General features: G+C 42.9%; 1 protein-coding gene across 1 annotated transcript in view; it reads left to right on the forward strand.

Annotated features, from left to right (window-relative positions):
- DNAJC25 (DnaJ heat shock protein family (Hsp40) member C25) overlaps positions 1-22,894 on the forward strand; it is a 303,109-nt gene extending 280,215 nt beyond the window's left edge. The window contains exon 4 of the mRNA XM_044061076.1: positions 22,430-22,894. Coding sequence (XP_043917011.1) covers positions 22,430-22,552 — 123 coding nt within the window. The 3' untranslated portion in view covers positions 22,553-22,894. The remainder of the gene's footprint in view (positions 1-22,429) is intronic.
- The last annotated feature ends 2,117 nt before the right edge of the window (positions 22,895-25,011 follow it).

Consider the following 25,011-nt stretch of genomic DNA (forward strand, 5'->3'; position numbering starts at 1 on the left):
GTCCCGGACTACCGACGACACTTCCTTGGCGGTGTCTTCTGTAACCGAGACCACAGGTGCCTCGGCCCTTACTCAGACTTCAACCACCGAAGCCACTTTGAGTGTTGAGCCTCCTAATGTGGACAGGTCCACTTCCACCCAGGGTGTCTTTAGACCCTCATCTTCCTTTTCCATTAAGGCCTTTACTAAGTCCAAATCAGCCATGCATCCCAAGAGGCCTGTTGCTCATGGCCCATCCCCAGTCCCCATGCCTAAAAAACAGATGCTTAAAATGGCTGAGGATTTAATTACTCTTATCAGGGGTTCCCAACCCCCTCCAGACAAGAGACCCAGAGTGGAAGAAGATTCTCCCTCTTCTGAACAGGGCTCCATTTTCTCAGAACATTCTGATGTAGAGGAACACTCGTACTCCCCTTATGAAGATTCTGATGCAGAACAGTCCATTCCTTCTGTATCTCCCCCAGAGGATTTTACTTTTGGGGAAACCTTGCACACCTTGAGGGAACACTTCCATTGGGAAGGCCAAGACTTTTCTGATTCCAAGAAAAGGCTTAGGGAATTTCTTTTGTTACCTCAACACAGACCTCTGGCTATACCTCCTGTCTTGGACATACTTGATGATGTTTACTCGGAGGCTTGTCTTAACCCGGATTCCCTGCCTCCGGCCCCAGTCAAACCTGATGGGTACTACAGAGTTCCTAACTCTCACCAGTTTCTTTTCAAAAGCCACAATGCTGACCCTGAAACTATTTCTCAGGGCCCCAAGGGAATGAAGGCCTCTACTGCCAAGAATCCACTACCTTCCGAAAGAGAATCTAGATCCTTAGAAAGGTGGGGAAAAAAGGTATACACCTCGGCCACCCTAGCCATGAGGGCCTTAAATTGTCAGTTCCATATGCTTAAATATCAGCAGTTTCTGTTATCACAATTAAGAAATAAAATGTCTCAACCTGAACAACCAGATTTGAAGGAATTGCAGGATATGATGCATAGTGCAGAACAAGTGGGTAAACACACCTTACAATGTGGCTATGATGCCTTAGAGGCCTCAAGTAGAGCTGCTGTTACAGGATCAGTCATTCAGACATGCCTGGCTTAGGGAACAAAGCTTGCCTGATCATGTTAAAGCTAAACTACTAGATGCTCCTTTACAAAAGGATGTACTATTTGGTACTAATGCTGAGGAGATACTACGGAAAATGGAAGAAAAAGCTAAATCTATGCAAACTGTCAAGGCTTTTCTACAGGTACAACCACCTCATTTTAGCAGAAATTGGCCTTCTAAAAACTGGTCCTTTCCAGCCACGGACAAGCCCCAAAGAGGTAGATACAGGCGCACAAGGGGCAGAGGACAATCTCAAGGATCATATAGAGGCAGACAGTGGCAAACTCCAGCACCAAGAGGTGACGAAGACAGTGCACAACAATACAGAAAACAAAACCAATGACTTCCTCCTTTTCATGCCAAGCAAGTCTCAGCTGGCAGCTCCCTTGGGAGGAAAGCTGGCATTATTTGCAAGAAATTGGCATATTATCACAACAGACAAATGGATCCTGGACATTATAAACAGAGGCTACAGATTTCATTTTCACACTCTTCCAAAAATGAGAGGCATTCCAAACCTGCCACACAATCAGAGGGCAGAGGCACAAATACAAATTTCAAAACTCATGGACATGAAAGCTATTCAAGAGGTACCTACTCACGATCAAGGTCAAGGTTTTTATTCCAGACTATTCCTGGTACCAAGGAAAGGAACCGACTGGAGACCCATTTTGGACTTATCCATCCTAAATACATTTCTACTCGTACCAAAATTCAAGATGCTCACATTACAGCAGCTTCTTCCCATGCTGGGCAAGGAGTTTTGGCTGGTAACATTGGACCTCAAGGAGGCATACCTGCATGTCCCAATCAGACAAAGCTGCAGAAGATGCCTCAGATTTCTTGCAGGTTCAATCCACTATCAATTCTCTGCATTGCCCTTTGGCTTATCTACTGCGCCCAGAGTATTCACGAAATGCCTGGCATCAGTAATTGCCTACTGCAGACTTCAAGGGATACAAATTTACCCTTATTTGGATGACTGCCTGATCCAAGCGGACAGCAAGCACATACTTCTGAAACATCTGGCTTATGCAACACGGTTACTGAATTCTCTGGGATACACAATCAACAAAGAGAAATCCAGGCTAACACCATCTCAGAAAATAACTTTCCTGGGTGCCAACTTGGACACAAACACCCAGATGGCCTACCTTACGCCAGAAAAACAGGGGCAACTAACTCAGTACTTCAAAATACTAGCAAATTGTACCAGGCTTACTGCAAGGAAAATCCTGCAGGCTCTGGGCTTCATGGCATCTTGCATTCTTTTAATCCCATGTGCAAAGCTGCATATGAGAAAACTTCAATGGTACCTAAAAAACCTATGGTCTCAACACAGCCACAATTTGGAAACAATAATACCAATAATTCCATGTTTGCAAAAGGAATTTCTATGGTGGGCCCAAGCATGTCAAACAAACACAGGTCTCCCATTCTGTAAGCCTCAAGCAAATCAAGTCATCACAACAGACGCCTCAGATTACGCCTGGGGGGCGCACATGACAGGCAGGTGCATTCAGGGCAAATGGTCCCAAAAGGAAAAGCACCTTCACATCAATCAAAAAGAAATGCTAGCAGTGATAAATGCAATTACAGCATTCAAGGACCTCCTGCATCCAGGGCAGTTATTGATAAGAACAGACAACACCACAGTAATGTGGTACATAAACAAACAAGGAGGAACACATTCATACCCCCTGTGCAGACTAGCCATGACACTTTGGAACTTGGCTTTGGAATGGCAAATCGAACTTCAAGCACAGTACTTGCCAGGTTTGGAAAACACGCTGGCAGACAATCTAAGCAGAAATATGACAGATCCGCACGAATGGAAGTTGCATCCTCAGGTGTTTACAAAGATAATCCAAGCGTGGGGGAGGCCAGACATAGAGCTCTTCGCCTCCCACAGGAATCATCAATTGGAAAAGTTTTGTTCAAGGACCTTTCACCCAAAGGCCTGGAGAGTGGACGCCTTCTCATTCAGTTGGACAGCATGGACAGTGTACGCTTACCCACCTCTGCCTCTTCTGCCCAAGGTGCTCTTGAAAGCAAGAGCAGACAGACCGAAGATGATACTGATTGCTCCAGACTGGCCAAGACAGCACTGGTACCCACTCCTGAGGAGCCTAACACATACTCCTCCCTGGCCTCTACCCCTAATGCCTCTTCTGCTGACTCAGCACAGCTACAAAACTCTTCACAGTCAGCTGAAAACACTCAATCTGGCTGCATGGAAAATTCCTTAATACCACAACAGGCCCTACTTCCCAAAGAGGTGCAGGACATCATTCTGGAGGCCAGAAGGCCATCTACTAAAAAGGCTTACTCCGCAAAATGGAAACGGTTTTGCTCTTGGAATGAGAAAAAAGGCCAGGACCCTAGAAAACTGAATTTGCCTCAGGTATTACAGTATCTAGCTGAGCTGCTGAACAGTGGACTTTCATTTTCCTCCAAAAAAAATCCATGCCTCAGCCATTTCTGCAGAATTCAACACGGATCCACCTCACCCACTTTTAAGGCAGTTCCTCAGAGGGGCTAAGAATATAAGACCACCAAGGAAACAGCCAGTGCCAGCCTGGGATCTTAATTACATTCTAGAAAAATTGACATTGCCTCCCTTTGAACCAGCTGCCTCAACAGATTTGCAATATTTGTCCTGGAAAACAGCTTTCCTTCTGGCCATTACCTCAGCTCGTAGGGTTTCGGAACTACAAGCCCTCATTGGCTGTACAGCCCTTTCTCATCTTCCATCAGGACAGGGTTTCCCTTCGAACCAACCCGTCATTTATGCCTAAAGTGGTATCCAGGGTAGAAAATACGAAGTTCCACAACCACTGCACCACTAGTCACCAAAGCAACGAAGTTCACTTATGAAAACCAATTTTTTTTTTATTACAAAAATTATTTTGTAATAATAAATTGGTTTTCATAAGTGAACTTCGTTGCTTTGGAGAATAGTGGTTCAGTGGTTGTGGAACTTCGTATTTTCTAACTATTTGACCCTGGTTTGGGTTGCTGTGTGGGTTGTTGAGTTGGTATCCAGGGTAGCTTTAAATCAAGCCATACACTTACCTACCTTTTACCCCAATCCTCAAAACACAGGGGAAAGGCTGCTACATTCCTTAGACATCCATAGACAGCTACGTTATTATTTGGACAGAACAAAGCCTTTCAGGAAATCAGAACAACTTTTTGTGTCCTATGCTGTAGGAGCTCAAGGGAAGCCTGTTACCAAACAGACAATTTCAAAATGGATAGGCCACTGCATACAATTTTGTTACTCCTATCATGGGAAATCTGTCCCTACAGGCATCAGATCCCACTCCACCAGGGCCACAGCTACCTCTACAGCCTTCCTCAGAGGAGTTCCTACCAAAGATATTTTGGAGGCAGCCACTTGGAGTTCTGTGCATACCTTCACAAAACACTACCACCTGCCTTTGTATTCCAAAACTAGAGCAGGCTTTGCCACTGCTGTGTTGCAGGGCATTCTGGCTCATCCCAGTTCCACCTAGTGCCTACCACCCTGTGCGTAGCTTTGGGATTCTACCCATATGTGATTACTGCAGCTGTATGCACGATGAACATAGTACATTTTTGTACCTACCATAAATGTAGATGTTCGAGTGCTAATACACCTGCAGTACAGGTTTCCCTCCCTCCTTCCCCTCTTGGTAAAGGACTAGTGGCTAACACCTCCTCATACAACCTAATTTGGGTTATCCTCCTATGGTGTATTTGCTTGCAACTACTGTTTTTTGATTACATTTCATTGCTTGAATATATTTATATATATATATATATATATATAATTTATGTATTGCCCTCCTTCTGGGGGCACCTGACATCTGGGGCAAGAAAGACTGAAGAATATGGCGTCGGCTGTGTCTTATATACCCCTGTCGCACTGACGTCAGGAAAGAAAGCGACAACAACCGACGCCGGACCTAGACTTTGGAATTCAGCCGACCGAGGACCCGCCTGATGGCAGAGAACCCATATGTGATTACTGCAGCTGTATTAGCACTCGAACATCTACATTTATGGTAGGTACAAAATTGTACTTTTCCTGTTCCTTCCCTTGCTGTCTAGCTTCACGTGAATGTTTATACTGTTTTTCTGTGGAAGGTTCCAAAATATCTTCATATGGCTCATGACCAATTGCTTCCTGTTCCACTGGTTTCCCCTTACTTTGAATATCCATGGCTCCATCCTGTTTTGGTGCTTTCTGAATTAGATTTTCTACATTGAATCCTTCACTTTGCAGGTACTCCATAACCTCAGTTTGTATTTATTTAACTTCTCCATTACTAATCTCCTTTTCTATTTTTCCTCTGTCTCCTTATTTTTTGTATTGTAAAGATGTCCTTCAAGGATGCATCTGCAGTCATCACATATGGGTTGTCCTGCCTCAGGCAGCCCTTCGGTCGGCCGGATTCCAAAGTCTGGGTCCGGCGTCGGCTGACGTTGCCCCTTCCTCGACGTCAGAGCGCCTGGGGTATAAAAGCGTCGGCCGACGCCATCTTCCTCAGTCTTTCTTGCCGTGTGGTGCCCAAAGCAGAATCAGTTCGCAAGTGCCGGTCGGCCAGCTCCTGTAATTCAGCTACCGAAGACTTCAAAAGCTAAGTACCCCGTTGGGGACTCTTTCTTGCCTCAGCCGATGTCAGATAAAGTTAATAATTGTTTAACTTGTGGGAAACAAATACCTCATAAGGATTTCCACTCTTACTGCCTCCCCTGCCTAGTCCCAGACCACGACGTCTCGGCCTGTTCTGCCTGTGCTTCCTTCAACCGACGCACTCTTAGACGTCGGGCGGCGTTTGCAGAGGAATTTTTTGGGGCTAGTTTTTCATACAAAATGCAGTCGGAGACTCCGACTTCACATTTAATAAAGAAACGGAAGGACAAGGACCGACACACACGGGCCGCCGTTTCGGCTGAAACCACGGCCAGGCCTACCGCGAGTGTCTCGGTCTCGGCTGAAACCGAGTCCTTGGTACTTCCGACCCCCGAAATCGCTCAACCGACAACCTCGGCCCCGGAGGCCCCTGCTGAGTCGGTTATTATTGAATTTCCTTCAGAAACTGGTGTCTTGGAAACTTCCGACACCATTCCTCTAGACAAAACTACTCCAGCACGTGGTGCAGCTAGACCTCCTGCATCCATGTCCATAAAGGCATTCACCAGGGCTAAAGTTGCTAAACATACAAAAGCTATGCCTCCCAGGGTTATTCCTCAGGGACCCTCTACAAGTTCACAGATTCTTACTTTAGCAGAGGACCTTATTTCCTTGATTAGGGGATCTCAACCTCATCCGGACAGGGGCTCTCAACCTCCTCTAGACAAAAGGCCCATGGTTGAGCCCTCTGATCCCCTCTCCTCAGAGGAGGCCTCTGATGGCTCTGCTCTCTCGGACTACCAGGAGGAGGCTTTTTCGGCCTACGAGGATTCTGATGCAGAGGAATCCATCCCCTCGGCCTCCCCTCCTGAAGAGCTATCCTTCGGTGAGACCCTTCACACTATGAGAGAGCATATCAAATGGCAGGGCCAGGAATTTTCTGATCCCAGGAAAAGATTAAGAACTTTTCTGCATTTACCTCAGCATAGACCTTTGGCTATTCCTCCTGTTTTGAATGTCATTGATGATGTGTACTCTGAGTCTAGCATAACCCCTGACACTCTTCCCCCGGCCCCTGTCAAACCCGATAGGTACTACAGGGTCCCGGACTCGCATCATTTTCTTTACAAGGCCCACTCTGCTGATCCAGAAACTATTTCCCAGGGCCCTAAAGGGGTTGCAGCTGCCACCTCTAAAATCCACTCCCTCTGAAAGGGAGTCCAGGGCTTTAGAGAGATGGGGTAAAAAAGTGTATACTTCTGCTACTCTTTCTATGAGGGCATTAAATTGTCAATTTCATATGATACCAAGAGTATTTGTTAGATGAATTGCATAAGAAACTGTCTTCACCTGAACCCCTAGATCGCAAATCACTACAGGATCTGGTACATAACTCCCAGCAGGTTAGTAACCATTTCTTACAATGTGGTTATGATGCATTGGAAGCTTCATGTAGGTCAGCTATGACAGGTGCAGTCATACGTAGGCATGCTTGGCTGAAGGAACAATCTCTGCCAGACCATGTTAAAGCTAAGCTTCTGGATGCTCCCCTGGAAAAGCAAAAGTTATTTGGCTCCACTGCTCAGGAGGTCTTAAAGAAGGTTGAGGAAAAGGCAAAATCTGTACAAACAGTTAAAGATTTTCTACAAGTCCAACCACCAAGATTCAGCAGAGATTGGCCTGCCAAGAATTGGTCCTTTCCAGACACAGAAAGATTTCAGAGAGGCAAGAACAGGCGTGCCAGAGGTAGAGGGCAAGCTAGACGCTCCTACAGAGGGCGTCAATGTCAGCCTCCCAACCAGAGAGGTAGTGCAGGACCTACAACTGCTGCACAAGGACAGACTCAATGACTTTGCTTTGACTCCGCCAACCAGGGCTCAATTAGAAGCACCTTTGGGCGGAAAGCTTTCTTTATTCTCAGACAATTGGCACACTATTACAAGAGACAAATGGACACTGCAAATAATAGACAGAGGATACAGGTTCAATTTTCACACATTGCCAAAAAGAAAAGGCATGCCAGACCTGCCACCAAATCAAAGGGCAGAGGCTTTGAAACAAATCTCCAACTTAATGCAAATGAAAGCTATAGAAAAGGTTCCTCTTTCAGAACAAGGCCAAGGATTTTATTCCAGACTATTCCTTGTTCCAAGAAAAGAAAATCAATGGAGGCCTATTCTCGACTTGTCCGCACTGAATACTTATCTCATTGTGCCAAAATTCAAAATGCTGACTCTACAGCAACTCCATCCCATGCTGGGCAAGGGGTCTTGGCTGGTGACTCTAGACCTCAAGGAGGCATACCTGCATGTCCCTATCAGACAAAGTTGCAGAAGACACCTCAGATTTCTTGCAGGCTCAGATCATTATCAATTCTCAGCATTGCCCTTTGGCTTATCTACTGCGCCCAGAGTATTCACGAAATGCCTGGCATCAGTAATTGCACACTGCAGACTTCAAGGGATTCAAATATACCCATATCTGGACGACTGCCTTATACAAGCGGACAGCCAACAAACTTTGGTAAAGGACTTGAATTATGCCATCCACCTACTGCAGGCATTGGGATATACAGTCAACTTTCACATATCAAGACTTGTTCCATCCCAAAGAATAACTTTTCTGGTGCGGATTTAGACACAACCACCCAAATGGCTTTTCTCACAGAAGAAAAACAAAGACAACTACCGGATTACTTCAAGAATCTGACCAGACAAACTCAGCTGACTGCAAGGAAAATCTTGCAGGCCCTGGGTTACATGGCATCTTGCATTCTTCTCATTCCCCAAGCAAGGCTGCATATGAGGAAACTACAATGGTACCTAAGGAGTTTATGGACTCAGCACAGCCACAGCTTAGAAACTTTGATCCCACTCATTCCATGTCTCCAAAAGGAATTTCTGTGGTGGGCTCAAGCAAGCCAATCAAACAGGGGTCTGCCCTTCAGCAAGCCAATAGCCAGCCAAACTATTACAACGGACGCTTCAGACCACGGTTGGGGAGCACACATGGAGGGCAGATGTATTCAAGGACTATGGTCACAAAAGGAGCTACACATGCACATAAACCAAAAGGAAATGCTGGCAGTGATACATGCAATCGAGGCCTTCAAACTCTTTCTGCATCAAGGCCACCTGCTAATAAGGACAGACAACACCACAGTTATGTGGTACATAAACAAGCAAGGAGGCACCCATTCCTACCCTCTTTGCAGACTGGCAATGAATCTATGGGAACTTTCCTTGAAACTCAATATAGACCTGCAATCCCAGTTTGTGCCAGGACAAGACAATATACTGGCGGACAGCTTAAGCAGAAATATCATGGATGCACACGAATGGATGTTGCACCCAGACATCTTCCTACAGATAACACAATCATGGGGAAGGCCAGACATAGATCTTTTTGCCTCCCCCCACAATCATCAGCTGAACAAATTCTGCTCAAGGACATACCACCCACAAGCATGGAAAGTGGATGCACTATCTTTCAGCTGGAGAACCCTAACAGTTTATGCATTTCCACCTCTTCCATTAATGACCAAGGTCTTACTGAAGATAAGGACAGAGCAGCCAAAAGTGATTCTGATAGCTCCGGACTGGCCAAGACAGCATTGGTACCCACTGTTAAAGAGCATGTCACACACGAAACCATGGCCTCTTCCTCAATGGCCACTTCTCCTGACACAGCACAATTACAAAACTCCGCATTCCAACCTGAAGACCTTGCGACTAACAGCCTGAAAAATACCTTGACTCCTCCTCAGGATAAGCTATCCAAGAGAGTGAAGGATATCATCATGGAAGCTCGCAGGCCTTCCACAAGAAAGGCATATTCAGCAAAATGGAAAAGATTTCACATTTGGAACACCACAAAGGGCCTAGATGCGACAGTGATGAACATGCCACATATCCTGGAATACTTGGCAGAAATGCTCCACAATGGCCTGTCTTACTCTTCCATTAAAATTCATGCTTCAGCAATTTCAGCAGAGTACAATACTGATCCACCTGTTTTTTTTCTCATCCTCTCCTAAGACAGTTTCTAAGAGGAATTAAAAACATCAATCCTCCAAGGAAACCTCCAGTGCCTACTTGGGACCTTAACTTCGTGTTGGAAAAACTAACTCTGCCCCCCTTTGAACCAGCAGCATCTGCAGAACTACAGTTCCTGTCTTGGAAGACTGCCTTCCTTCTGGCCATAACCTCAGCAAGAAGAGTATCTGAGTTACAGGCCCTCATGGCAGTACAGCCATTTCTTATTTTTCATCAGGACAGAGTCTCATTGAGAACCAATCCTTCATTTATGCCAAAGGTGGTATCCAGGGTCTCATTAAACCAAGCAATCCACCTGCCTACCTTCTTTCCAAATCCACAAAACAAAGGGGAGAAACTTCTGCACACCCTGGAAATACACAGACAGTTGTGCTACTACTTGGACAGAACGAAAAGCTACAGAAAAACTGACCAGCTGTTGGTAGCATATGCTGCTGGTGCACAAGGAAAAGCAATTTCCAAACAGACAATTTCAAAATGGATAGGGAATTGCATTCGTTTCTGTTATTCCTTCCATGGAAAAACTGTGCCAGCTAACATTAGCCTAATTCCACCAGAGCCACAGCCACCTCCACAGCCTTCTTAAGAGGGGTGGTTACCAAGGACATTTTAGAAGCTGCTACATGGAGCTCCGTGCATACATTTTTCAAGCATTACAATTTACCTTTATATTGTTGTGTGTGTGTGTGTGTGTGTGTGTGTGTGTGTGTGTGTGTATATGTATATATATATATATATATATATATATATATATATATATATATATATATATATATATATATATTTCTGTGCATGTTTGGAATTTATTGCATTTATCCAAATTTAGCCTTCCTTTGAGGGCACCTGACATCTGGGGCAAGAAACACCGAGGAAGATGGCGTCGGCTGACGCTTTTATACCCCAGGCGCTCTGACGTCGGGGAAGGGGCGACGTCAGCCGATGCTGGACCCAGACTTTGGAATCTGGCCGACCGAAGGGCTGCCTGAGGCAGGACAACCCATATGTGATGACTGCAGATGCATACCTATCGGACATCTACATTTATGGTAGGTACAAAACTGTACTTTTTCCTTGTCCAGATTCCTTTGCCTGTATTTCTCTTCACTTGTCTTTGGTACTGCTTTTTTTGTATTGATTAGTTTTGCTTTCTCCTTTGCATAAATATTACACCATATTAAATCTCTTCTTCTTTCCCATGTCCGTATTTCTTCTTCACATGTCTCCTGATCTTCCTGCTTCTCCTTACTTTGGGGACTCGCTCCATCATGCTGTGATGTAACCTGCATTAGACCTTCTACACAAAATCCTTCACTTCCCAGGCATTCCATAACTACAACTTGTATTTTATTTATTTATTTATTTATTTTTCTTCTCCTTTACTAATCTTTTTTACATTGCCTTTTTATATTTTTTTATTGTGAAATTTTCCATATCCGGATGCCTTTGCCTGTATTTTTTTATGAATATCTTTGGGACTGCCTTCTTTATATTGATTAATTTGGCTTTCTCCTTTGCATAAATATTGCACCATATCAAATCTCTCTCTCTCTCATGTCCATATTTCTTTTTTATACTTTTCCAATATCTGTTTTGTTTATATTTTCACAGTTCCTCAGGTGCTTCTTTTTCCAAACAGATCAAAGTTTCTTGAGCTGCGTACTTTTTTTTACAAATCTGTTGTATTAATGAGAACAATTTTTCATTTGAAGCTTCTGACAGTTTTTCCTGTGGAAGTATTTTTTTCCTCTAATTTCTCTCTTAATCAATTTGTATATCTTGTTTGTGGAAATTCTGGGCTTTTTGCATAATCGTAACAATACATAATTTCTTTCTTATCCTCAATAATCCACTTTATTGTCTTTATGGCTGCTCTTTGGCCTATCGTTTTTTGTGATTTTTGTTGACTACTACTACTTTCTACAACAGGGGGGCCATCCTCCCCCTGGGCCTGCCCTGGCCCCATTGTAGGAATGTTTCTGTATTTTGAGGATTCTACACTGTCATCTTTTCCAGTCCTGGCACCAGTGTGCCTACCAGGATTGGGCACTTTTTTATCCTGGGTCTTGTGCGCCCAGCTCTCTTTTTTTAAATTTTTAACCTATTTCTGTCCATGATATATGCTATATAAATACAGTTTATATATCAATGTTGTCTTGGTGAGATTTTGTGAAAAACGGGGTCCACCTTGCGAAGGTATTCGCAAGACTTGAGGATGAATACAGTTTCAGCAGTAATACTCTCCTTTACTTTGCTGACTTATCTCACCATTCGGACCCCCTCAGTGGCTCAGTGTAAGTGAATTACTGCAGTGTAGGGCCTAGATCTATTAAGCAGGCTTACACTGAGAGTAAGTCTTTTAGAATAAGGCCCTGTTAAGTTTGCACGGTTTGCTAAAGTTTTTATTTTATTTTTATTTTATTTAAATTTGTTTATTGGGGATGTCCTACCGTGCCGGTGGCCCTTTTTCAGTGGAGGCCTGGGAAGCTCCTTTACAAAAAAAGCACATTACAAACAATAAACAATATAATACCAGAAAACACCGTACAGAGTAGTACAAGAAATGTAGTAAAATAAAGTAACTAGTAACTGACCAAAAAAAAAAAGATATCTAGTAAAAACACCTAATTAAAAAGTATCTACCTAAAAAATGTCACAAACTGGCAATCTGACAAATAGGCTAGCATGAGATACTGTGTGCCAGCATAGAGAAATGGTTGATCTGTAGGTAAATATCATGCCATAGGTGGTAAATATTTATTGGATGTATGTATGATATAAAAGCAAAAAAAAAAAAATTGGTTCATAGGTTGGTACTAGGCTGTTGGTCCTAGGGCCTATACAAGCCTAGCCATAACAATTTCCTGGCTGTTTCTTCCCACAATATTTACTTCCCTGAACCTTTGTCTAGTAGGGTGATCCCTGGGGTGAATTTCCTATCTCCCATCCAATCATCAATGTTCCTTTTGAAGAGGGCCAAAGAGGCGCTTTGCTTGACATGTATGGGAGTATGGGCAGTCTATTCCAGAGCCTGGGGAGTCTCTGTGTCAGGAACCTATCCCTCCAGCATGTTTTGTTCATTGTGATGACAAGGTTGAGATCTCTGGAGCATGTGGTTCTGAGGGATTGGGATTTCTTTGTGTAGCATGTCCAACAGCTCTGGGTTGTCTCTAAGCAAAGATCGCCTCTGAGTAGACGATATGGGATAGAGTATAGCTGGAGTTTTTTTTTAGATGGTCAGCAGAGGGCATGTGCTTTTAGGCCTGTGATTCTTTTAGTGAGGTATTTCTGCGGCCTTTCCAGTTGTTGCTGATGTCTTGAGAGGTACATACCAAACGGGGCGTTGTATTCTATAATGGGTCTAATGGTGGTTGTTATGTTAATGTTACTTGTTCTAAACAATGATAGCTAAGAGAATACAGAGGTGAAGTACAAGAAGGTGGGAATCTGATGCCTTATAAGAGACTTGAGATAAGCAGATAGGGATAAAAAAGGAGTGAACTAGAGGTAGGTAGAGAAGAAACTGGAAATATGTGATAGCTGGGATAAATAGGCAATTTAGAATATAGTAAGGGAAAAGATATTATGGTTGAAGGAAGGACAGTATGGATCAGCCTGGGGTAATGCAGGAGCAAAGCCAGTTGTTGGTTATGTGTTCCTTAAGTAGTAGTTTAAATTTGGATGTATTACTAGTGTTTAGTATTGTTTGAGGTGTGGAATTCCAGAACTTGGATATTTGGTGGTATAATAGAGATTTATAGTAATAGCTACTAGGTTTAGTTATTTTGCATAGTAATTTGTTGGAGGAAATTAGTGGTCTGTTTGAGTAGGGCTGCACTAAGCTGTTGAGTGATGAACAATTGTCTGGATGGTGGAAGATGGAATGAATGAAAGTTAGTTGGTTGAGGGATAGGAGATGAGGTAGTTCGATTCAATTTAGTTTATGAAGTGCTGTGCAGTGATGTGATGTAATCTGCAAGGGAGGTTAGTAGCAAATCTTGTGATTTTGTTATAACAGGACTCCAGTTTGTTTGAATCTGATTTTCTAAGATTGGTGAATATTGGTGAGGCATAAAGAAGGGTAGGAAATTATGCGTCCTAGCTATGGAATGTCTAATGGTATTGGTTAGCTATGGATTGACTCTATAGTGAGCCTAGCTTAACGTGGACCTTTGCGATGGAGTTAGGTGTTTGTCAGATATTAAGTTGTGATTCCAAGGAGTTTGGTGTGTTGGACAGGTTCAATTTTAGTTTTATTAGTAGAGTTAATGATGAAAGGGAGATAGTTATCAGATACTTTGCTGTTAGTGAAGAGTATAAGCTTTGTTTTATTTGGTTGAGTACGAGTTGAGAGGTATTTTTCAGTGACTTAGAAAGATGATTGTATTTAGTGTCATGTGCACTGATAAAAGTATATCAACCTAAAATTTCAATGAGGGTGATCCAGTCAGAATCATTTTATTATTTTTGGTAAAAATGAAAAAAAAAGTAGGTACTCCATGACTGTTGAAGCCACCCAGTCCACTGAACAGATATAAAGATAAAACTTTTATTCAGTAAGTGCTTTCACGTCTCCACGGACGCTTCCTCAGACTTCAACTATTAAAACAACTCAAAGTAACTATTTAAGTATCAATTTCATTAAGCTGAAAGCCAGTGAATCTCTGTACATAGAAACACATGACAAAACTGTCAAAAGATCAAAGCTTAACACATTCAGTTGTTATAGAAACAACTTAAAAGCATCAATAAAACGTGGAAGGCTCTTAATAGATAACACAAAAAATGTAAAACATATATATAAATATATATGTTGTTTGTGAACACTATTATAAAACATTTAATATAACCTGTAATTTATTGAAGTTAAAAATATATAAATATATGCATCTACAACATATACTTAATTATCTAAAAAAGTGAACAAAAGATGAAAATTAACATCAAAACTCTAATTCATTTAAAGACAAGGAAGTAACCCCTAAACCAAGGCAAAAAGGACTGATGTCAACGTACTAGTGGACGGTCAAGTAGAAAGGGTTTCAAGGAAACCCTGTCATTGAGACCATGTCCTTTATCTGCCTGTAACTTAATGATCCACCTGCCTTCTTCCTTCTCTGTATAATTACTAACATTCCCCAGGCTCTTCATAACATGTATAAGTTCCAAAACCAAGAACTTAAAGGTGTGTGTTGTGTCATGTAACAAGACATGTTTGGCTAACACATTAACCTAATTTTCTTTATTAATGGCGTATAAATGCTCCCTTATTCTCTCCCTGTGTTCTATTCGTCTTGCCAATGTAAAAACTACTACATTTCTGGCAAATAGCTAAATATACCACATTACGTGTCTTGCAATCAGCGTAATGATTGAACTCATATCTGATGTATGTGTCTGGATGTTCAAAGTAGTTTTTGTTTAACACAAAACCGCATTGATTGCAGTTATGGCAAGAAAAAGTACCTTTTCTAGAAGAGAATAAAGTTGTGGGACCACTCTTCTCATAGCATAACATGCTCTTCAGTGATCTGGTATTTTTATAGCAAAAGCTGGGGTGGGGGGCCTGCTAGTGCCTTGATTTTATCATCTAGCTGCAAAATACTCCAATTCCTCTTAATAACCTCTGTTATGCTCTTATTGTTATTAGTGTATGGAATCACTACTCTTTTTCCTTGTCCAATCTTCTTATTCTGTATTGTCTGTGGGCCACTACTCCTTCTAATATATGGTTTACCTGTCTCATCTCATTTCACCTCTTGTAAAGCTGTGAGATCTTTCTCATGATAGCCTCTCTCAAGTCTTTATGCATATTCTCCATAACTCCTTTAAACACTGCATCATCACTTGTCAGTTCCCAGGGGCCTTCGTATTCTGAAGATGCCACCTTTTGGCTCCACATATCCCCACCTGCTTTCAGAGTGGCAGAAACTCAATTTAGAAACAAGTAATGGGTATATGAGACTTCTAATATAACAGTATAACACCACTGAAGATGAACTGAGTAATGAAGCTCAATTTTTGGAGCAGCGTTCTTTGTTGTTAACCCACACCCAGTTAGAAGAGTTTTTTGCAGATGTAGCGACGTCACTTTCATCTATTGATAATAGACTGTTACAGGCTAAAAAGAAGAAGCTAGAAAGGGATTGCCTCGATTTCTCACGAGGGAATATTTTTTCTTGGCCGAGGGAATCCACTCGGCCGAGAGATGTTGTTGCTACACCTGATATTCCACATACTACATCGGAGAGCCTCATCTCTTTGGCTCCTACCATTTCCGGCAGTTCAAACTCATTTCTGCCTGAGAGGTTTGTTCGCCGACAAGAAGAGGAACGCACATTGACAGATACTGATAACAATGTTGGGATACCACCAGCAAGTTCCGAACCAGTTGTGCGAAAAAAGGTTTTCTTTCATCCGCCTGACAATCTGGATCAATCTAATAATGACAATTTGAGCCTCCCTTTTCCGTTACCGTTCCATGTGCCCGAACAACAGACTTGAAGCCCACAATACAAGGGCAAGAAATGCAAAACGTCAAGCGAACAATTAGAGTTTGAGGAAGACACTGAAACCAAAACACAAAACTTGGTAATAAATTTATCTCAATATGTGTTAACCTCCACAGAAGTGTCTGTTCTTAATAAGGGCTTGTCATTCATTCCCTCACAGGGCGTGGATGTTAGTGATTTGATTATAGATTTGAAATGTTTTACAAGGAATTTGTATTTAAATTTGCATTTTAATAATGACAAGGTTAGAGAAACCGGTGTATGTGAATTTAGGAAACCTTCTACATTCATACTAATTTACATCCGCTTATAGATAGCTTTGAAAAAGTTTGCATGAATGACTTTAAGTTGTTTTCAAAAGGTGAAGAGAGGTTGAAACCTGAATTTCATAATTTGAGTCAAGAGGAAAGATCAGCAGTGAGAGACTTGCAGCATAATGACACCATATAGTTCCACTTCATAATCTCGAAATACTGAAATTTCGAATTTCATATTTCGAAACTATAAAGACGAACCATTCACAATCCCAAAACCCACAATCACGAACGTACATACACAATACACTACATAACACACACACCCCACTCTACCCACAGCACACAAACCACACAACCCTACACTACATGCTGCGCCCTCCACACCCCGCCTACTTATGTATTCCAGCTCCGAGATTGCACATAACGAAAAAAAAATCACACCACAGCATTCTACACTCACATGCGTGCACACACACACACACACACACACACACACACACACACACACACACACACACACACATCCAGAAACACCAACAAATCCAACACTCTCACTCATACTTGCACCTCCCTACCCTTACCCACACATATAATGTACAAAAACACACACATACACTCACCTTCAATTCCAGACACCATACCAGCCAAACACTTCACGTAACGTACCGGAAATGCATAAGTGCAGATTTGTATCAGATTTGTTTTATATATATATATATATATATATATATATATATATATATATATATGAACTATTTTGAGAAGTGATCACAGCATCCTCATGACAGTCACCTGAACCCTTTCTAAATTATCTCAGAGAATGTAATTTCTTGAGTTATGGCATCCTTCAGCAAACGCTGTGTTATAACCATTGTTTTTGTGCCTACACACTCCAGTCTTACATATGCAGTTGTACTGCATTAGCTTATGACATTGTATTTCCTTGTGGTGTTTTTGGAGGTTGAGATAGCTTGTCTTAAGTTGCAGTGTTTGTAGCTGAAACTTGTACAATATTGTTGACTGATTTGATTGTTCAGTGCTTCCCCAAGTGTTTGGATTCATGGAGAGTTGCAGTAAGACATTGGATGTAATTTAGTTTGTGTCTCTAAGACAGACAACTGTGTATCAATGAATCTTAGAATACAAGAAACCGTGTACGTAGTGCTGGGATACATGTATCAGCTCTTTAGTAGGTAGGGCAAGAGTCCTTTAGTATTACTTTTTATTTTAATTTTTTTTGCTTCTCCTTTGGACTCATCTTGATTTTCTACTTGACTCCTCCTACATTTGTCTGACTTACCCAGAAGTAGGAAAATTCTTTATGCAAATGCCAGTAGAACAGGCTGAGCGGAGATCAGAGTGACCCAGTAAGATCTGGTACCTTGGCTCAACTCCTTCAGTGGAACGCTGTTGAAGGCATTGAGCCAAGGTACAAGAACACCATTAAAGTATTTTTCAGTGTTTCAGTGGCTGTGGTTTTATTTCTCTTTTGGCCCAGTGAGTTAACATGACACCTGCAAAAGGCTGTACATGCTGTCTGTATTTATTACTTGTATTAGTACATCATTCAAAAGATGTTCTTAGTGTTTCACTGTTGCAGTCATCACTTGTGGGTTATCCCTGCTGGGTAGCCCTCGGCTGGCCCAAATACCAGAGTAAAGATTGTCCCTCCTGCATTGGCTGCAGGTTGCCTGGGATTGACGTCAGGTCGTCAGTGGTATAAAACAGGGCAGCCGATGCCATTACATCAGTCTTTCTTGCCGTGGAGCCCGAAGCAGAAGCAGTAAGTAAAAAAACTATACACCTCTGCTACTTTAGCTATTAGAGCTGTAAAGTGCCAGTTCCATATGTTAAATATCAGCAACTTATCTTGGACCTTTTAAAGCAAAAATGTCCTCCTTGCCAGACAGTCCAGCTTCTAGAGAGCTAGGGGAACTCTTACACTCCAGCTCTCAAGTGGCAAAGCATTTCCTCCACTGTGGATACAATGCCCTAGAAGCCTCTAGCAGGGCTCCGGTGGCAATGTCTGTTATTAGGAGACATGCATGGCTGAAAGAACAACCTCTCCGTGATCATGTTAAGTCCAAACTACTAGATGCACCCCCTAGATAAGGAGTGCTTGTATGGAACTAAAGTGGAGGAGGTGATCAGAAAAATGGAGGACAAAGCCAAATAAATGCAGACAGTAGAAGATTTCCTCCAGGTTCAACCTCTCAGATTCAGCAGGAACTTTCCCACCAAACACTGGTCCTTTCCTGCCCAATCTAGGCCCTGTGCAAAGGAAAGGGCGCAGGGACAGACCCCCCCCCCCCAGACAGCAGCTACAAGGACAGCAGAGGACCAGACATTGGACCTCTACAACCCCCAGACCAGGGAGTTCTAATTCCACTCCCTACCCAAAGGATTCGCAATGACTCCTCATCCCCCCACTGCCCCCCCCCCCACAAAGGTTAGGAGGAAGGAGGAAGGCTATCCCTTTACAAATAAAACTGGCCATCCATCACAAAGGACCAATGGGTCCTAAAAAATCATTTCCCAAGGATACAAATTCACCTTCAAAGAAAGTCCATTCTTATCAGGGTACCCAGACATCCCTACAGGCAGAAGCCCTAAGACAAATTCAGAAGTTCTCTGCTCAAGGTGCAGTGGACCCTGTACCCCAGGAACTGTCCGGAAAAGGATTTTATCCAAGATTATTCCTGGTACCCAGGCAAGAGTGCACTTGGCGCCCTATTCTGGATCTAGCCACACTAAACCTTTCACCAATAGTGCCAAAATTCAAAATGCTTACGCTGCAAAAGCTCTTGCCCATGCTGACCACAAATGCCTAGCTAGTCACCCTGGAGCTAAAGGATGCCTACCTGCATATCCCTATAAGGAAGTCCTGCAGAAGGTTCCTTCACTTCAGGGCAGGCTCACAACACTTTCAGTTCTCTACTCTTCCCTTTGGTTTATCTATTGCTCCCAGGGTTTTCACAAAATGCCTGGCCCGTCATTGCCTTCTGCAGGCAGAAAAACATTCAAATTTACCCCTATCTGGATGACTGCCTCATACAGGCAGACAGCAGGGAAAAGCTCCTGCAAGACCTAAACTTTGTCCAAACTCTCTTTACCTCTCTGGGATATACCATCAACAAGGAAAAGTCCAGTTTCCAACCCACCAGACAAATCACCTTCTTGGGAGCTGTCTTGGGCACTTCCACCAAAGCGCCACCATCTCTCCAGAAAAACCGCCCCAATACTTCTCCCAGTTGGCTCTCAGAGAATACCTCAACAGCAAGGAAGTTCATTCAAGCTCTGGGGTAATGGCATCCTGCATCCTGGTGGTGCCTTTGGCCAGACTACACATGAGAAAAATGCAGTGGTGCCTCAAAAAACAGTGGTGCCAGCACTCTGTCTCTGGAGCTACTACTGCCCCTGGTTCCCTGTTTAAGACAGGAACTCCTATGGTAGACAGAAGTCTGCCCCCTGAAAAGGGGCCTACCTTTTCTAATTCTTCCCCAGGGCCAGACCATCACCACGGATGCCTCAGACAAAGCATGGGGCGTGCACTTAGGAGACATGTGCACCCAAGGCACTTGAGTCCTCAGGGACCTAGACCTACACATCATTCTAAAGGAAATGATGGCAGTACTCAGGGCTATCACAGCTATCAAGAGCCACATGAATCCAGGGGTGCTTCTCATCAAAACAGACAATACCACAGTCATGTGGTACATCAACAAGCAGGGAGGAACTCACTCCTACCCGCTTTGTCATCTAGCCATGCTGCTCTGGCAGACTGCTTTAATAATGGGCCTTCACCTGATATCCCAGTACATCCCAGGGGAACACAATACCCTAGAAGACGACCTCAGCAAAAGTGTCCTGGACCCCCACGAATGGCAGCTTCAGAGGAACACCTTCCTCACAGTTACACAAACTTGGGGGACCCCAGAAAGTAGACCTCTTCGCATCCGTACCGGACAGACCAGTTCTGCACCAGGGAATTCCACCCAAAAGCCTGGAAAGTGGATGCTCTCTCCTTCCACTGGGGCAACCTGTTTGTCTACGCCATCCCCCCCTTGTCCATGATCCCAAGGGTACTCCTAAAGATTAGGGAGGAACGGCCAAGAACTGTACTAATTGCTCCAAATTGGCCCAGGCAACATTGGTACCCCTTGCTACTCAGCCTAACCATGGAGCCTCAGAAATCTGCCCCTCACAGAAGGACTTCTAACCCAGGAAAATGGGTCCGTTCTGCATCCCAATCTACAAACTCTCAACCTATTCACATGGCTGAGCAAGCAGGTCCTGGATATTAAGGAAGCCAGGCGGCCCAGCACCAGAAATCATACTCGGCAAAATGGAAAAGATTCAATGCCTGGTGCCAAACTAAGGGTACCCAGCAGCTCCCTTGCATATCTCTCTCTGATTCTAGACTACCTGGCGGAGCTAGTGCAAAAATGATTATCTTACTCTTCCATCAAAATTCATGCCTCAGCTATCTCTGCCCATACCTATACAGAGCAGTATTTGTTCTCCCACCCCTTGCTAAAATATTTCCTTAGAGAGGTGTCTCACATCAGGCCACCCATTCCTGCCTGCGACCTGAATTATGTCTTGGAAAAATTAACCTTACCTCCCTTTGAACCAGCTTCCTCAGCAGAGCTAAAACACCTCTCTTGGAAGACTGCCTTCCTGCTGGCCATAACCTCAGCTAGGAGGGTTTCCAAACTGCAGGCACTCATGGCCATTGAACCCTTCATTATCTTCCAGGTTACAGGGTGTCTCTCAGAACTAACCCCTCCTTTATGCCTAAGGTAGTGTCTGACGTAACACTGAATCAAGCTGTACATCTTCCCACCTTCTTTCCTAACCCTCAAAACAGGGGGGAAAGAATCCTTCATTCACTAGATGTGCACAGACAACTTAGATACTATCTGGATAGAACCAAGTCTCTCAGAAAGACTGACCAGCTCCTGGTCAGCTTCGCCCCAGGGGCAGAAGGGAAACCTATTGCCAACCAGACCATTCCTAAATGGATATCCAACTGTATCCATTTCTGCTACCATTTCCATGGGAAAATTCCTCCCAATCCGGTCCGAAGCCACTCCACTAGGGCAGCATCTATTTCCACAGCCTTCCTCAGAGGAGTCCCCCTACCAAGGACATTCTAGGAGCTGCCCCTTGGACTTCCATCCATACCTTCACCAAACACTACCACTTACCTCTTTTCTCCAAAACCCGGGCAGGCTTTGCCTCTGCAGTCCTGCAGGGCATTCTAGGCCCTACTTAGAACAGTGCTTTCCTGTTCTACTATTCCCTCCCTTCTACCGTCCACCCTACCTTCAGCTTTGGGAATCTTCCCACAAGTGATGACTGTAACAGTGAAACACAAAGAACCTAGTACAGTTGTGTACACTTACAGTAAGTGTAGATGTTTAAGTGTATTCACTGTTGCAGTCCTGTTTTCCCTCCCTTCTCCCCCTCTATTTCTCTGTTTCCTTCACAACTAGCTATGCCCAGCAGGGTAACCCACAAGTGATGACTGCAACAGTGAATACACTCGAACATCTACATTTATGTTAGGTGTACACAGCTGTACTTTTTACCTGTCTTGTATGATCTCAGCAGGATTAAAACCAGAATTGTTAGTCTAAAGATGTTTTTGCATTGTATATGGTGTAACAGACTTCCAAACTTAAAAAAATACTGCTATGTGACTGCAGCAATTCCTCACCAATACAGACATTTAAACTACAGTATAAAGTTTGTTACCCTGTTTTATAATTCTTGAAAGTTTTCTGTCTGTCCCATATGAGTTACTTGTAATACTGTAACAGTGTACATGTGTATAAAGGTAGCTAAAAGTAGTCACTTCATTGTATCTTTTGTTTTAGACGCACAAACAAGAAGAGGAGGAGGAAATGAAGAAGAAAATGGCTCTTGACCCTCGATGGAAAAGATACAGACGATGGATGAAAAATGAAGGCCCTGGCAGACTAACATTTATAGAAGACTGAAATGTAATTCTGTGGGCTACAGAGCTGATGAGAGCAACACATTATTTTCATAGTTAAATTATATTGTTTTTATATTGTACTGCACTGACACTCAAAAAATAACCTGGACTGAAAACGCAGTTGCAGACGTACTGGTTCTAAATTCTCAAGTCTTTACTTGTGAAAATAAGCAGCTCTCAACTGTTGTCATGCTTGTTTTAATAGGGATTTGTAAATTCCTTAGTGAATATCCCTTTTAATATCAAGTTCAAAATTTATGAAAACCTGCTGTACATGTCAAAAGCCCTGTATTTTTGAAAGCTGGGCCTTGTTAAATATATATATATATATATATTTTATTTATGCAAAAGTGTTGGAGTTTTCACTGCACTCTCATTCTTAGGTTTACCAAATACTGCAGACTCAGCACTGATGATGTTTTTATTCTTTCAAAAGGATGCAGGATGTTTTACGATAGTGCTTTATTCAACAAACTACTTGTTACTAATGCTCAATAGCTGCTCTTGAGAAACTGAGCTCTACAGAACTGATACAGAATCTGCAGTGTGATTTGACTTCAGATCCTTTCTGCAGTGACTATCCATTGGGAGTTCCCCTTCTGTATTCCCAGTTTGGCAGAATTTCTCTGTCTCGTCCACATGCCTTGGAGCATTGGTCTCCCACTGATCACATTTGACTCTAGGAGAGTGTCTAGCCCTCGTATCCCATAATACTTTGCTGCTGCTCACACAATTCAGATATTGATCCTAGTGTTTGACATATAGAGGTACCAGTGTTGTGTGTCTGAGATGCTGAAACTTTTCAGCTTTTCCTGGTTTTGCTAGATCATAAGTTATTATCTGAATGGAAACTTATTGTATAGTAGGAGAGAGAAGCACAAAGTCCAGCACTACTGTCGGGGCAAGAGCTTTAACTCTGCCACAGAAGTCTTAGATCAGTTTTCTGAAGATATATAGACAGTTAAGATGCTTAAGAGCAGCAACAGGTAAGAAGGTCCATCCATCATCCAGTCTAGAGTTGATGCCATAGCAGCATGACAGAACGAGGGAGTCGGACACTAGTCACATCGTTATCCTGCTAAGTCCACCAGCAAGGCATCTTCTTGGGCTCCCCCCACCTCCTTTTCAGTGAGACTTTCTAACAGCAAGCGGTTAAATATACACCCATCTTGATTAATAAGGTCCACACCCAGCAACCACATTGGAAGTGGTTGAACTCATTTGTGCCTCTCTTTCCCACAGTTAACACTCTGTGCATACCTCTCAACTGTCCCTGATTTTCAGGGACATCCCTGATTATGACTCAAATTTTAACTCTGTCCCTCTTAATCCCTCCTAAAACTAGTGACTTTTGGAGGAAAGGTGGTGAATTACACTTAATGAATAATGACAATTATTAAGAGTTATAAACTTTTTACTTCAGAAAATGTGTATTAATTCATATGCTCTGATTCTGTCAATGTTTCAAGTTAATAGCACTGATATTTTAAAAGTGTCCCTGATTGTCCCTGATTTTTTTCTTGACTTGTCCCTGATTCTGTTGAAATTTGTCCCCAATTGGTTGAGAGGTCTGACTCTGTGCCTTTCTGTCTTGACCTGCAGTAGATGATAGGTCATTCAGGTTGCCTGGAGTGTGTTTTGTGGTTGTATTTGGGACCAGAATATGTAAACATGGAACACACATGGTCATGGACTTGACTTTGACTCAAAATACAATAGAGAATGCAGGATTTGGACCCTTTTCTCCCTTTTGGGCATTGTGGTGGCAATGCTTTTCACAGTTCTAATCATACAGCTGAGGGTATAGATAGTGCAGGGATGGTAAAGTGTTAGTTGCTCCAAAGTTACCATGCCCTTATTCTATGGTATCAGACTACTGCTTACACTCTCAACTTTTTTGGTCAAGAATTCTGAACAGATCTGACCAGGTCATGTGCTGCTTATTACAGCAAGCCTAGGCTGCTTTCCTCTGCCTAGAATGGGCAGGCTGACATACACCACAGACTCCCATCCTCCCCCCATGGGCCCTTCCAGAGCCTGTGCAGCTACTAAAACATGGGGTCATATGAGTTACAGTAAGGGCTTTATCTTTTTTGCCATGAGGCCATTTGTACCTGCTATATTTTGTCTGCTATTGATAAGTGTGTATCTGCCATATTTTTATAATATTTTTAATAGAAGTTCTCCTGACCTGGTGTTGCATCCCCCACAATGTATTCCCATGCACAGACCTTCAAATAAAACAGGATCAATCATTGCCTCATAAACTATGCAGAGGTCACCGCTAAGTAACTTGTAAGAAATGTAATATGACCGTTCTAAAGCCTTTCTTAGTAGATTAGGTTTTCCACTCCTCTGATCTTTCTAGTAAGGAATTGAACCTTTTCAAGATGTTTTGGGTAGCTTGTTCAAAGGTTACAAAGTACACCGCTATGTTTTGTAATTATCAAATCTCTGAAG

Source organism: Protopterus annectens, chromosome 2.part0, assembly GCF_019279795.1.
Source record: "Protopterus annectens isolate FY-2018-M chromosome 2.part0, PAN1.0, whole genome shotgun sequence".
In the NCBI taxonomy this organism is placed as follows: Eukaryota; Metazoa; Chordata; order Ceratodontiformes; family Protopteridae; genus Protopterus; species Protopterus annectens.